We start from the raw sequence: 13,374 nt of genomic DNA, 5'->3' as shown, positions 1-13,374 counted from the left end.
TTGGAACTGGATGACCTTTAGGTCCCTTCCAACCATTCCATGATTCTATGAACTAATTATAGCATCCCAGGCAGGTCTTCATGAGATCTTACCCAAATCCTTCCATGGGGAGGGGATTAGTTGACTGACATGGACACAGTTCTTTACTCCTTTTCTGGCAAGGCATGTCCAGCTGGGGAGAGAAAAAAACAAGACACTGAGCTCACCCGCGGACAGCTGTAATGAAAAGGATAACCCCCATTATGCCCTTAGAGTGGAGGGAACAAGAAGTAGGCTTGTCATCAGTCCCCAGCCTGTGGGGGCTAAGCAAGAACATAACTTAACAAAAACTTTCTGAAGAATAAGATCCTGTCATAAACTCTCCTTGGGGTCTTCACAAACTCAGAAGCTGCCACACTGATGAATGTGAGAGGAGCTCTGCATCAACTCAGCCTCAAACCATACTAAGGAGTCCTCTACATCAGGAGACTAAAGGTGTTTGCAGCAATGCCTAGTAACATGCTGTGTGTGAGACCCACCCCATGACAGACCACTCACAAAGCTCAGGAACTGAAGCATTGCCTGAGCCTTGTCCAAGCCCAGAATGGATCACCAGGGCTATGAGTGAAGCTTTGAGACGTAAAGCACCATGAAAAATTTTTCTGGTGCTTTTCCAGTTCATTGCAGGTTACTTTCTGATTGTTGAGGAAGATGTATAGTACAAGTATCTCAGTGTGCAACTGCAGTGTGAGATGCAGATTGACCTCTGGGTGGCAAAGCCTGACTGAACTGATGTCTTTACATAACAAAGGGCACGGGGACCTGTGACACAGCCACATGAACAGACACTCAGAGACACAGCAGGAGCTGAGGACCCCAGACTGCGAGGGTATAAAATCCACAGGGTTTCTTTTGTTTTGGGTCCCTCCGGGGAGGCACCCAGCTCAAGCTATTGTTTCGTTGTTGCACCACGATTAATTTATTTTAAGGATCCAGATGTTTAGACTGTGCTATGGGAAACCTGGGGCTGAGTAGGTTAAGAAGACTTTGTGTGATTGTGTGAGTGTGAGGTGTACAGGGGGGCACCTCAGGGGGGCTCTGATGGGGCCTCAAGCAGAGCAAGTGTGACTGCCAGAGTGGGTCCTGGATGGTTGGACAGGAGGGTTTCCTTAAGAGGGCTTGCTGTTGTTTCTACTGTAATGCTGGTTATTATTTACTTACCCTTTCTCCTTTCCTTTGTATCCATAAACTCATGTTAGCCAGAGAAGTATTTGCAGTCTCCACTGTGAGTTAGGTTATTCTGTTCCATTCAAGAACACACCAGCTGTCCCTACACACAGGCCACAGCTATTTTGGAAAGGGTATGAACAAAAAGGGCCTTTCAACCTCATTACACAATGAAAATGAATCAGCGAGAGAGACCTACTCGTCCACAAATGAACTGTCAACTTTATGCTGGAATTTCACTGTGTTTATAATACCATCTTTGCTGCCTGTTCAGTGGCAGTTCCTATTGCACTCTTGTGCCTGCTACAGCGTGATTCAGTGACTGCCGAGCAGTGCTGATCACACTCACCTCCCTTTGCACTCGGTGGGAGAAGAGGCCAGTCCCTGCCCCGCAAGATTCCCAACTCAGGCTCCCCCAAGAAACAGGACCCTGCTGCACCCAGGTGAAGCAGATTTCTGGGTTTCCGTGTATATGCTTTTTTTTTTTTTTTCCCCAATACTACAAGAATTGCCTTGGTGATTCAATTTCCAGTGCAAAGCTTTGCAAGTAGCTCAGACTTAAAGAAGGGGATGATACAGAAAGCAGAACTGCCATTCAATGCTCCACTGACTGAACAATTTCATGTCACTGGAAGACAGAAAGATGATAAATCTTCCACTGCTCTCATCTTTTAAATCAACCAGCTTGCTCACCTGACTTTTGAAATGTAAGGCTTTAAATACACTGCTTAGTGCAACTCCCTCAGAGGACAGTTTTGTTGTTAGTTTTATCACACTCTCCAGCACCAGTCAAGGAAATGGCTATATGGGCTCAGCTGTGCTCATCTCTTGGACCAGGACCCTTGCTGGGCACAATCATGATATTTCTCTGATGTCCTGAAGGAAATGGCCAGGCTACGTCATAAAAATATATCCTAGAAATCTCTTCACCCTAAAATTATTTCACTCCGAGCTCCAGCTCCTTTGTTTTTCATCACAGTGAAGAATTAGAACGCCACAACCTCATTTTTCTCTCGAAAGGTTTCCTAGTGAGGGATGCTCGCTCACCGCTCGGTCGAGCAGGACAGGAGTCCCTCCGCACCTGGAGGGGCTCGAGGAGCGGCACCAGAGTCTCCAGGAAAGTGGCAGTGCTCTGTCTCCCTCGGGGGCAGGATCGGATTTCTCACTAAACGAGTGGAAACAATCTCGGGAGGACAGCCTCCGCATGGGAGGGGAGGTGGGAGGGAGAAGGCGGAGGGCGGTGGCACGGGATGGGATGGAAGGGATGCAGACGGCTCGGGACAGCGCTCGGTCAGCGTCGCCAGTGAGCCCGGCAGAATCCGCGCAAGCGCCGTCTTCTTGTTATTTATAGCGGGAGTAGCGGGCCGGGAGCGGGGCCACGACAACAGCGGGACAGGCGCTGGGGTGAGCGGAGCTCGGGGGATGCGAGCGGGCATTTGCCCGCGGGATGCGGCCCCCTCCAGGCTGCCGGCGGCGGGCGCGGCTCTGCCGAGCGGCCGGAGGCGCCCCAGAGCCGGGGCACGGGCTCGGCACCGCGGGCACCCCCGGGCAGCCGCGTCCCGGCAGCGGAGCGGGCCGGGCCCCGGCAGCAGCGGAGCCCCGATCGGAGCGCGGCCGGGAGGGGAGCGCGGGCGCCGTGGGCGGGCGGGGGCAGCCGGGGACGGCGGCAGCAGCTGGACGCGCAGCCGGCCCGGCCTCGGCCTTGGGAGGATGCGCTGGGTGGGAGCGGGGCCGTCCCGTCGTCTGCCCTGCGCCGGCAGCGGCAGCGGCCCCGAGGCGGGTCCGGCCGAGCGGGGCCGCCGCTCCGGCAGCCGCTGCCCTCGGGGCCCGGCACTGACACGCTCCGTGCCCGCGGTCCCGGCAGGTGCCTGTGCACAGCCCACGCCTCTGCCCTGCTCTGCCCTGCGCTGAGCCAGCCCAGCTACAGGTGCGTGTCCTGACTGCACGCTCCTGAGATGGCACATGGCAATCGCAACCCCAAGCCTGGGGACCTGATCGAGATCGACCGGCCACTTTACCAGCACTGGGCCCTCTACGTGGGGGATGGATATGTCATCAACGTGACACCTGTAGGTAAGGCTGGTTCAGCCTGGCAGGGTGCACAGTAGATGTTGGGATGTCCCAGGAGCCCTGTCTCCTTCCATGTGCTGCTCCATGTGGACCTCGTGTGTGTAGATGATCTTTCCACTAGCAGTCGGAAACCCATCTGAGATCCTGGAGAGGCCAGAGGGGATGTGCCTACCTGCCTTATCTCCTCCCTGCCTTCCCCAGATGAAGGAGCCCCATCCCTGTTTGTCAGCACCGTATCAATATTCACCAGAAAGGCCAAGGTGAAGAAGCAGCTCCTGAAGGAGGTGGTGGGAGATGATGAATGGCGTGTCAACAACAAGTATGACCGCTCCCGCATTCCTCTCCCAGTGGAGGAGATCATCCGGCGTGCTGAGCGCTGGATTGACAGGGAGGTGACATATGATTTGCTTGGCAGCAACTGTGAGCACTTTGTGACAGAGCTCCGCTATGGAGAGGGAGTCTCTGACCAGGTGAGTGACACGGGGTGAGCCCCTGGGTGCCTCCCAGAGCACCTCTTGGCTGCTCGCTGTGAGCCGCGGGACTGGGACACAGCCTGCAGCCTGCATGGGGAGAGCCAAGTCCCAGGCGTGGGCTCCAAAGCAGCGCTGCCTCTGGCCTCCCCAGAGGCCCTGGACCTGGAGGGTCACTGTGCTCTGTCTGCACCCTGACAGTGCCCTTGACTGAATGCCACCTCCTAGGGGTAAAAACCTGGCTGTTACGCCTTCTGCTTATGGGGCACATGTCTCTGACTCATTTATTTACCCTGACTAGCCCTGCCTTTTCTATATTATCATGCTGGGGGAGTAAATATAAGTGCTTATCATGTTTCCAGCCTGTGTTTTACTTTTCCTTTTATAGGTCAGAAAAGCAGTTATTGGTACTACAGCAGCAGCAGTAGGAGGTATCCTTCTTGCTGGTCTTGCCACCGTTTTTGTGAAGGGCTTGTCTGACAACACATCCAGGAGAGAGAGAAAGTACGAATGATGGGCTGTCAGGAAGAGTTCAGAGCAAGGCAGGGGGAGCCCCTGGCCACAGCAACCACTGATCAGCTTTTGATACACCTGCCACCAAGGCTCACTAGCACCTGTGCCACCCTTGCTGTAAACATTAAATAAGCCTTAATAAAATGTCAGATATCCAAACTTTAATTGCCCCAAAATCCTTTTTTATCTGAGTAGAGCTTTGTGTGCTCTACTTGGAGGAGCAGCCTTGTTTTTCCCTGCTATCCCATTAAGAAGTAAGAAGTCAAGATTGTCACCATTCAAGGTGACTCCCAGCAGCACTAACCTGGTTGTCACATCTGCTTTTATTTCATTGCCTGTGATGATTTTTGTGGTAGTCTGGGAGCGCTTGCACTGGTGCAGGCTTTTCATCCATTTTTATTGGTTGCTTCCTGTAGGCTTTTTCTGTGTATCCATGATTTTAACCTTAACTTTGTGAACAAGTAAAATGAAACTACTGCTGGGGGTTTCCAGGTGAGGCTCTGTGTAGGTGGGAAAGCCCTGGCTGCAATGTCTGCAAAGAGCAGGCAGGGCACGTGCAGCGTCTTGGAGCCTGTGCCTGTGGTGCCTAAATGAAGAAGCTCCACGGAGGCTGGGAGGTCAGAGGGAAGGGCAGGTCTTGTAAGCTGTATCCTTCAGAGTTTCATAGGAGTGCTCTGATTTTGGCATGATGATGTTTTGCTTGGTTTTTCCCTGCCTACAAAGTGCCTCCCAATGTACTGAGCCACGCCATTCCCTTGTCACAAAGCTGGTGTGTGGATTGTCTTGGAAGAAAACTGTTTAGGGGAAGTTTGCTTCATTGTCCTTTGCCTGGAGTATCTGCCTTTAGAGTTTGGAACCAGGTTACCACATGTGAGACACAGAATCTTGTGTTGCTTTTGTTACAGGCACCTGCCTGGACTGCAGGGAGAGGTGAGAGCAGAACAGCTGTCTGGCAGAGGCTGGCTGGTTTTGTCTGCTCTGAACAGATTGTCCAGGTTTAACCCCAGCCAGCAACAAAGCACCAGGCAGCCTCTTGCTCACTCACTCCCTTGCCAGCCCCATCAGGGAGGCAATCGGAGGAGCAGAAGTGAAAAACCTGTGGCCTGAGAAAAAGTTGTTTTAGTAGGTAAGCCAAAAGGTGTGCATGCAAGCAAAGCAAACAAGGAATTAATTCATTGCTTTTTCAAAGTCAGGTTTACAATGTTTGAAATATCCAAGCCAAGACTTGCTGTTGTTTTTCTACTCCCTTTGTTATTACATCTAAATAAAGTTCTTATCTTTAATGCAGGAAAACATATCATAGTCAAACTGAAACTGAAACTCCTTTTTGGATTCCTGGAAATGGATTTGAAGCTTATTTCACAGCTAAGCTAAGGATGTGGTTATACAACAACTTGTAGGCTTCAGCTTTTCTCTACTCACTGCATTCTGTCTGCAGCCCCTGATAAGGGAGCACTGTGTGAGGGCAGTGTATGGACCTCTCACATCTCTAATTAGCCCTGTAAGGGAAGAATACTGGAATTAATTCATCTGGGGAATTGTCTTGTTGTTCATGAAAGCTGTAACATTTCAAACATTTCACTACATGTGGCAGTTTGCAATTGTACCGTGCTTCTCTTTGCAGTCAGGGGGACATTGGCTCATTATGGGCTGCCTTTCCACCAATCCTGGTGGGTGCAGTGACAGGATTTGGTGGAACACTGCCTGAAGCATGAGGTGAGAGTGTGAGGAGGAGCAGCAGAATCCATCACTTGCTGTATTCACGACTTCTGAGCCTTTCTAGGAGATGTTGGCAAGGCCCAAGACCTGCTCAAATTGCCATGGAGTAGAGTCAAGGCTGTTCTTTTCTCAAAAGCCGAGAGAACACTCGTTGCCTGTGCTCTGGGGCACAGCCAGCATGGGCGCAGCCTGTCCCTAAATGGAAGGGCTTTTCTAGTGGTTTCAGCCATCTGAATCTGGTGCACATCAGAGGATGAAAACTTGGGCTCCTGCTAGGGTGTGAGGCAGGAAAGAGAGGAGCTGAGCATCTTAAACCTTGCTGGCAGGATGGGTCAACAGTTGCCAAGGGCCTCCTGTCAACTTCCTCACTGCCTGGGAGAAGAGGGGACAGAGCTAAGGGATGGTAAAGGGATGGTAAAGGGATGGTAAAGGGCTGGTAAAGGGATGGTTAAACCAAGGGAATTGCCCTTTGCTTTCTCCTAGGGGTGGTTGCTGAACAGGGATAAACACAGAGAGGCATGTGCAGATTTCACAGCTGCTAAATCCTCTGTCCCATCTCAGCCTGGCTGCTTGCGTCTTCTTTCTGGTCTTGCCTGTCTTCTGTAGAGGGTCAATGCTCTGTGAAATGGGCTTGGGACCTGCCTTTTTACAAAATTCCTAAAAAAGTCAACTCTGCTAAGATTAAGCAAAGTCCTGCCCTCTCATCCATGAGCAAAAAGCTGCAGTTGCAAGAGAGGTCTCAGTCAACTGAGGGCTAGGCAGGCTAAATCATCTCTGCTGAGAGGAACAGGTGTAGATGGGCTTCCAGAAGAGCATTGCCTTGGAAAAAACACAGGCCAAAATGATGCAGTTAATAGAAGATAATAGTCACGGCTGCAGTGTCTTCACTACTGGTACCATTTCCCACTGGGCTGCTGGGGGACACATATTGGTTTCCTGGAGAGCAACGTCTGAAAGGTAACACCCAACAATTTGCTCCTGCTCTCTCCAGGAAAAGAGAAGTGCAAATAGCAATTCCTTCTTCTTTCCAACCCCGCCTGCTATAATAACCAGGTTTCAGGGGTGAAAGACATACATTAAAGAAAAAAAACCCCATCAAACAGACAATACAAAACCAAAAAATATTTGCTTTGTTTTCTGGTCAGTGCCAAAATCTTGGCTCTCAGGTGGGCAATGGCAGCAGTGCTTGAGAGACACAGCTATGAAGATGTGTGTGGCAGCTGTCTGCACTGGCACACTTGCCCTGTGATGCATCCATGTAGAGGCAGGGAAGCAGTCCTGGCTGGGCCCTGGCATCTGGGAATATCCCCATTGAAATGCCTCACTGGGCCTCCTGCCCTACTGTTTCATTTCTGTGTGATGATGATATGCTACTCATTTTTGTGTTTGTTTATTTATTTATTTATACACACATATGTGTGTGTAATATATATATGTATATATATATATATATATATATATATATATGAACAATTCTGAAACCCTTCAACAAGGCTGAACTTCTGGCCAGGAGACATCCTGTCAAAGATAGTCACATTCACCAGTAGCTGCAAGAAAGAACAATGGGCTGCCTTGGCAGTATTTGTGCCTCCATTGCTCCACTGAGGCAGTATCAGACCTCCCTGGTGGGTGCCTGACACTTGTAAAATGCCCTCATCCCAATTCTAAAACCTTGACATGGTTTTCCCCCCCTTAGGGTTTAGGTGTCCTCTAACTTCATATTTATCCTGCTGTTTTCTGCCTCAGAGGTTCTGAGAAGCCAGTGATCACCACATGCTCTGCAGCAGCCTTTAGAGCAGCCAGGCAGCAGTAAGTGCTTCCCAAGTGCAGAACAGATGGTTGATGACAGCAGCAATAACACTGCTCAGCCTAAGGTTTCTTCGACCTGAAAATCTGGCTAGAGAGTATAAAATCTGAGAATCTGTCCCAGCACCAGCTATTTTATGGACTGAGTGACAGGAGTTGAAGATCTCTGCTGCTAGAGGTGGTTATTTCACATTCCTGATGGCCCTGCTGAGCAAGGCCATTGCTGGCTGTGGAAGTGGCACATGGGCATGGGGTTGATGTTTTTAATTAAACTGGAATTGAGAAGGTGACCGTGGAGTAACTCCACTGCTCAGCTGCTCACAGCACCACAGCCACCCCTGTCATCTGAGTGTTACAAGTTATGCAGAAAGCAAGCTGTTCAGGTTAAACCTGAGGCATGGTGGGAGGTTGCCTGGAGTTGTCAAAATGTGAACATTACAGCTGCTGGCAGAAAAACACTTTCTCCCAACGGAACACCACTGACATGAAATGAAATAGGGGGACAAGTAAGTGCATTGTTTTCTCTGAACTTACTTTTGGCAGCAAGCTGTAGAAGTGCTTGACAATAATGAGAGGACTTTCCGTTGCAAAATGGTTTCAGGCTTCTTCTTCCAAGGTGATCTTTACCTCAGTATTAGCATATACCTACTAGAAAGAAGACAACATTTAGTTTCAGACTGAGGTCATAACATGCCATTTCACTTCCACCTCATCAGCTTCCCTCCAGGAAACCAGGGACACAGCCTTCTGCAGCATCCCTTTGGAAAATTTTCATGTGGCAATACTTGATTCTTTACACATTTTCACACATACCAGCCTGCTTTTAGCCACAGGCTGCTAGTTCAGACACTGAAATTTGGCCCAGCGAATTGTCACAAACAAGTGTGTATAATTGCATTAATTCTGCACACTTCAAGCATGACTGAGGTGGCCACTGCATCTGCAAAGCCTTGCCAGTTATTCATGTAGTTATGTCACAAGTCCTGAGGAAAGAATCACTTCATTCATTATTTCTCCCCAATGGATGCGTAAGCCTTACCACACTTCCATATACCCTGGGGTAGATAGGAACTAGCCCCCAGGTTTCCTCTGTTCCTCAGAGCTACTTCCGAATCCCCAACAAGAAGACAGTTATTAGGCATTAAAAGCATTCAATTCCCCCTGGCACTCAAAAGCAGCCATCCCTGGCTGTGCTTACACAGGGAGCAGCTGTGTTTGCCTTACAGTTTTCTGCCATTCACCAGGCAATGGAAGCTGGAATGGAACCCTCCAGTTTGTCTGCTTCAATGAGCCTGACTTTGCTGCCTGTTAGTAGTAAATCACATGACTGAGGAAATTGCTTTTATGCTTATGTATTAATGTAAGAATTCTTCTAAATACTAAATTTTCAATTTTCTGATCACTCCTGTGATTCTAAAAGCAAAGAATTCCTTTTAACTCTGCAGTGTTTTTCTGCATATACTTTCTGTTACATACTGCAATCACAGCTTTACAGTGCAGCACCTAATGATTCACTAAGCTGCAATCAATAGAGAAACAATCTAGATAGAATAAGAGGAGCTATTGAGAAACCTGAGAAAGCAGAACAAAATTTTGAAGACATGTTTCTTGCTGCTCTTGGCTTGTTTGGAGGCTTGTGTCATTAGATCTTATGTGGTTCTAAACTAAATCTTTCTATTGTCCCTTAAAACTGTTTTCATGGAGTCACAGAATTGTTAGGGTTGGAAGGGACTCTGGAGATCATCCAGTCCAACCCCCCTGCCCAGGCAGGGTCACCTGGAGCAGGTGACACAGGAACCATCCATGTGGGTTCTGAACATCTCCAGAGAGGGAGAACTCCATGACCTCCCTGGGCAGCTATTCCAGTGCTCTGCTGCCCTCGACAGAAAGAAGTTCTCCCTCATATTGAGGTGGAACTGTCTGTGTTTTAGTTTATGGCCATTGTTACTCATCCTGTCACTGGGCACCACTGAAAAGAGCCTGGCACCATCCTCTGCCAGCCACCTTTGATATATTTATATGCATTTATGAGATTTCCTCTCACTTTTCTCAAGACTAAACAGGCCCAGCTCCCACAGTCTCTCCTCATAAGAGAGATGCTCCAGACCCAAATCATCTTTGTGGCCTCTGCTGGACCCTCTCAGTTAGCTCCTTGTCTTTCTTGCACTGAGGAGCCCCTTCACCTGTTTGCAGGTCAGTAACACCTAAAATAACAAACCACAGAGCCACAGATCATTGGTTCTGTGTTTGCTTGGGATTGTTTTGAGGTATTCAGTGAATCATAGGAGTGACCTGAGTTTCAAACTTGCAGACTTGCAAATTTGAGTGCAAGCCTGTAATATTTTTCACACACAAAAAAGAAAAGCCTGTGTTTATTTGCAACAACAGGACAGGAGTCTTGGCTCAAGTATTAATATCAGTTATCCTTAATAACAGTAATTTGCATGTCCACAGTGAGCTTTGCACTGCTAAGATTTAAAGCCTTTACAAGCTGGGTCAGCAACTCAATGCTGAATTTACAGGGCAATAAATTAGGAGGAAATTTAAGAACTTGTACAGCACAACACACTCGATGTGACACATGCAATTACCGTGATCCTACATCTGGTCCGGATATTTTGATATATCAGTATTATTTATGCACTAAATCTTCAGCAGATGTGAGTCAGCTAAGAGATACACAGCAGCTGAACTTCAGGCTGCACAGAGCTGTTGTCTTGGGGTGACTTTATGATGTGTATCCCATATTGCTGCATCTCTCTAGTTGTTGAGCTCTGTGCATCTTTAACTTACAAGCAATGAAAACTTGTTTGCAGCATTAGCTAATAATGTTTAATGAGCCCAAGGCTTATTTGTGGGAGGAATCATATGCATGCATTTGCAGTGGGGCCAGTGGAAATCCTTTTAGGATTTCAGCCCCAGCATAAGCTCTGATTAAAGTTTTGATTAAGGTCAAAAGCACTATGAAGTTGCTATTTCTGTATGAGTATAGAAACTCCACATGAGTGTCTTGTCTGCAAAAGCTGGACAATATTTCTGGTGATTCTTTCCTGTACATGTTGTACTGTTCCTCCCCAGTCTTCTGTGAAACAATGACTATTCTCCACAGCCCAGGACAAAATGGGAATTGAGGTAGGATTGCTATTCCTTCCACAGGAGCCCAGAAGAGGTCAGGAAAGTGAAATCTTATCTGGGTCTTTTATTAACCAAACCAATTCCATCCTGAACTTTGTGTCTTTCTAGATAAAGTGATTTATTAATAACAGGTGACTGTTTTGCTTTTGACAATTTCATATTCTCTGCCTTCTGGCTGTGGAATCAGACCACTGATTTCAAGTTTATGAACCATCGTCTCCACAGTTGTCATCTCAGCATACTTCCCAGGAATCTTGGTGTTTTTCTTTATATTTTACTTGTTTTCCAGTCTTTGCCCCAGCTTTTCTCTTAATAAACAAATTTTAATGCAATATTCTGAATCTACAGTCCTGGAAAACTGGAAACTGAAATTGGATGAGTTACAGTGACACTGTGATGTGAACAGAGGAACCTTGGTAACAAGATTAATTTCCTCGTTGCCAAAGCACTGTCTCCCTGGTATTGTTACAAGAAATCCTGTTCCTTCTGCTTGGAAAAAGCTGGTTGGGTCTATGTTTTCAGCTGTCAGAACACAGAGCTTCCCAAGGGTCTTTGAAGATGAAGTCCATAGCATGGTCTGATCATCTGCTTTCAGCAAGCAGTGACCAGACTCTGCCTCCCCTTCCTTACACTCCAGTGTTTCCAAGTAAAATTAAGAGAGCAAATGCAGGCAGCGCTGAGTCACTCAAAACCTTTTCAGATGCAGGGGATTTCCCTGAATTTCCTTATCCAAAACAACCAGTGGGTGACAGCTCTCTATGCCTCCACACACACAGTTCCCCAGGCAGAGGATGGAAACCTAGGGATTTCCTGAAACTTGATTAAAAGCATATTGTTAGTGGGACCACTTTTAAGAGGGCCAAAAAGTACCCAGTGATTAATTCTCATGAGTTCAGCCTGGTGTGAAGTAACTGAGATGGTAAAACACTCTGATGGGCTGGGACAGGAGTCCTATTTAACAAGTGCTGTTTGATCAGAAACAGCCCTATTGGAAAAGAAACAACTCACAGCAGGGATCTCAAAAATCCTGGCAGTGTGCCCTTGCAGAAGGGTTGTGAGGCTGCAGTATGGAAAGGGAGTGCATCTGCTAAGGCTGGTGCTGCTCACTCACAGGGGTGGATAAGCACTGTTAGCCTGCTTCCAATGACCCTGGGAGCAATTTGAAAGAGCCATAAGGAGCCCCAGCTTCACTTCCAGCTGTAGATTTTGCATCAGCATAGCCACAGGCACCAGCTCCTTGTCCCTCCCATCCTGGTGTTAAAAATGGGTAAGTTGGTTACTCCTATTGACACCATGCCTCAGCATAACTCACAGATTCATGCCCCAGTTTCTTTCTATGAAAGAAACTTCTTTCTGTTCTTTCTTTTCTCTTTCAGCCCAGCCTTGAGGTTTATTCCCTCCTGGGCACGCAGTTCAGACTGAAGACGTGCAAGGCTGGGCTGGGTGAAGACACAGTAATTTCATCACAGAAGTTATTTATCAGAGTCCTCTCTTTTCATACATGCACATTACCCCCATAAGATGCTGCTGGCTGACAGTGTGTGTCTGACAGACCACAACATGGCCCATTACCATTTAGTCTGGCCCATTAAGGAGAACTTTAAATAGATATATTTATCTTTGATCACCACTAGCTTCCCCTGTTACTAGTGCAGGCACAGTGAAATGAATCTGGAAACAAGCAGCTCTATTAAAAAGCACAATGAATCCAGGACCTGTTGTCCCTCTGGGCCATCAAAGACTTTTCTGTTTCCAGCACATTATACCTTGTTCTCAGCCTGATCATAATGGGCTTATTAATTAATTAATACTTGAGAGACACCGTGAAGCTGCTAAGTATCACATAAAACCAACAAATATTTCTATCTTTTTAAACATACAATAGGATATTTTGTAAGTAGAATTTAATTCCTTTACTGCCTCACAGTTTTGAGCTTAGCTGACAGCTAGTCTTACAATACATTTAAAAATGTGAACATTTAAGAAAGAGTAATTATGCAAATAGGCTAATGAGATCCATGCACACAGCAGTAGCTCCTCCTCATGTTCTTGGCAAGTCACCAGTATGTTCTGAGCCGGATGCACATTGGACAAAAAAGCAAAAAGAGCTTTACATTGTGATACCTTACAGAGGATGGTTTTAATTACATGAATTTATTCTGACACACGGATCCAGTTTTGTACTGCTGCTTATGTGAGACACTGCCTGCAAGAGTACCTTGGTGGAAGTCACTCTGGCTCTGCTTGAGCTGCGTGCCTTTTGGTGGGCTTTGAGCCTGTTCAACGTGCACCTCCTCAGTGGGGCCTCCCTGCAGCACTGGAGGGGGGCCAAGGAGAGATTGTACTACGTGCCTGCAATCTGGTCCCACTGGAGGAGTATTTTATTGGTTGACACTTATTAATTTCATCTCATTAATTTGCATCAGATAGTAATTTCCTCTCTGCTTTCTTAAGA

At 47.5% G+C, this 13,374-nt stretch overlaps 1 protein-coding gene across 1 annotated transcript; it reads left to right on the top strand.

Moving 5' to 3' along the window:
• The first annotated feature begins 2,427 nt into the window (after positions 1-2,427).
• On the top strand, positions 2,428-4,424 carry PLAAT1 (phospholipase A and acyltransferase 1). The gene is made up of 4 exons (XM_042042459.1): positions 2,428-2,610; positions 3,071-3,279; positions 3,478-3,746; positions 4,135-4,424. Exons 2-4 carry the CDS (start codon positions 3,162-3,164, stop codon positions 4,258-4,260), a joined length of 513 nt encoding a protein of 170 aa, XP_041898393.1. The 5' UTR covers positions 2,428-2,610; positions 3,071-3,161; the 3' UTR covers positions 4,261-4,424.
• The last annotated feature ends 8,950 nt before the right edge of the window (positions 4,425-13,374 follow it).

This window comes from Corvus kubaryi, unplaced genomic scaffold (assembly GCF_017639235.1).
Source record: "Corvus kubaryi isolate FWS band 111438036 unplaced genomic scaffold, C.kubaryi_AGA036_p1.0 37397, whole genome shotgun sequence".
NCBI lineage: Eukaryota > Metazoa > Chordata > Aves > Passeriformes > Corvidae > Corvus > Corvus kubaryi.
The sequence above is the reverse complement of the archived record's forward strand: the minus strand, read 5'-3'. Positions and strand labels throughout refer to the sequence as shown.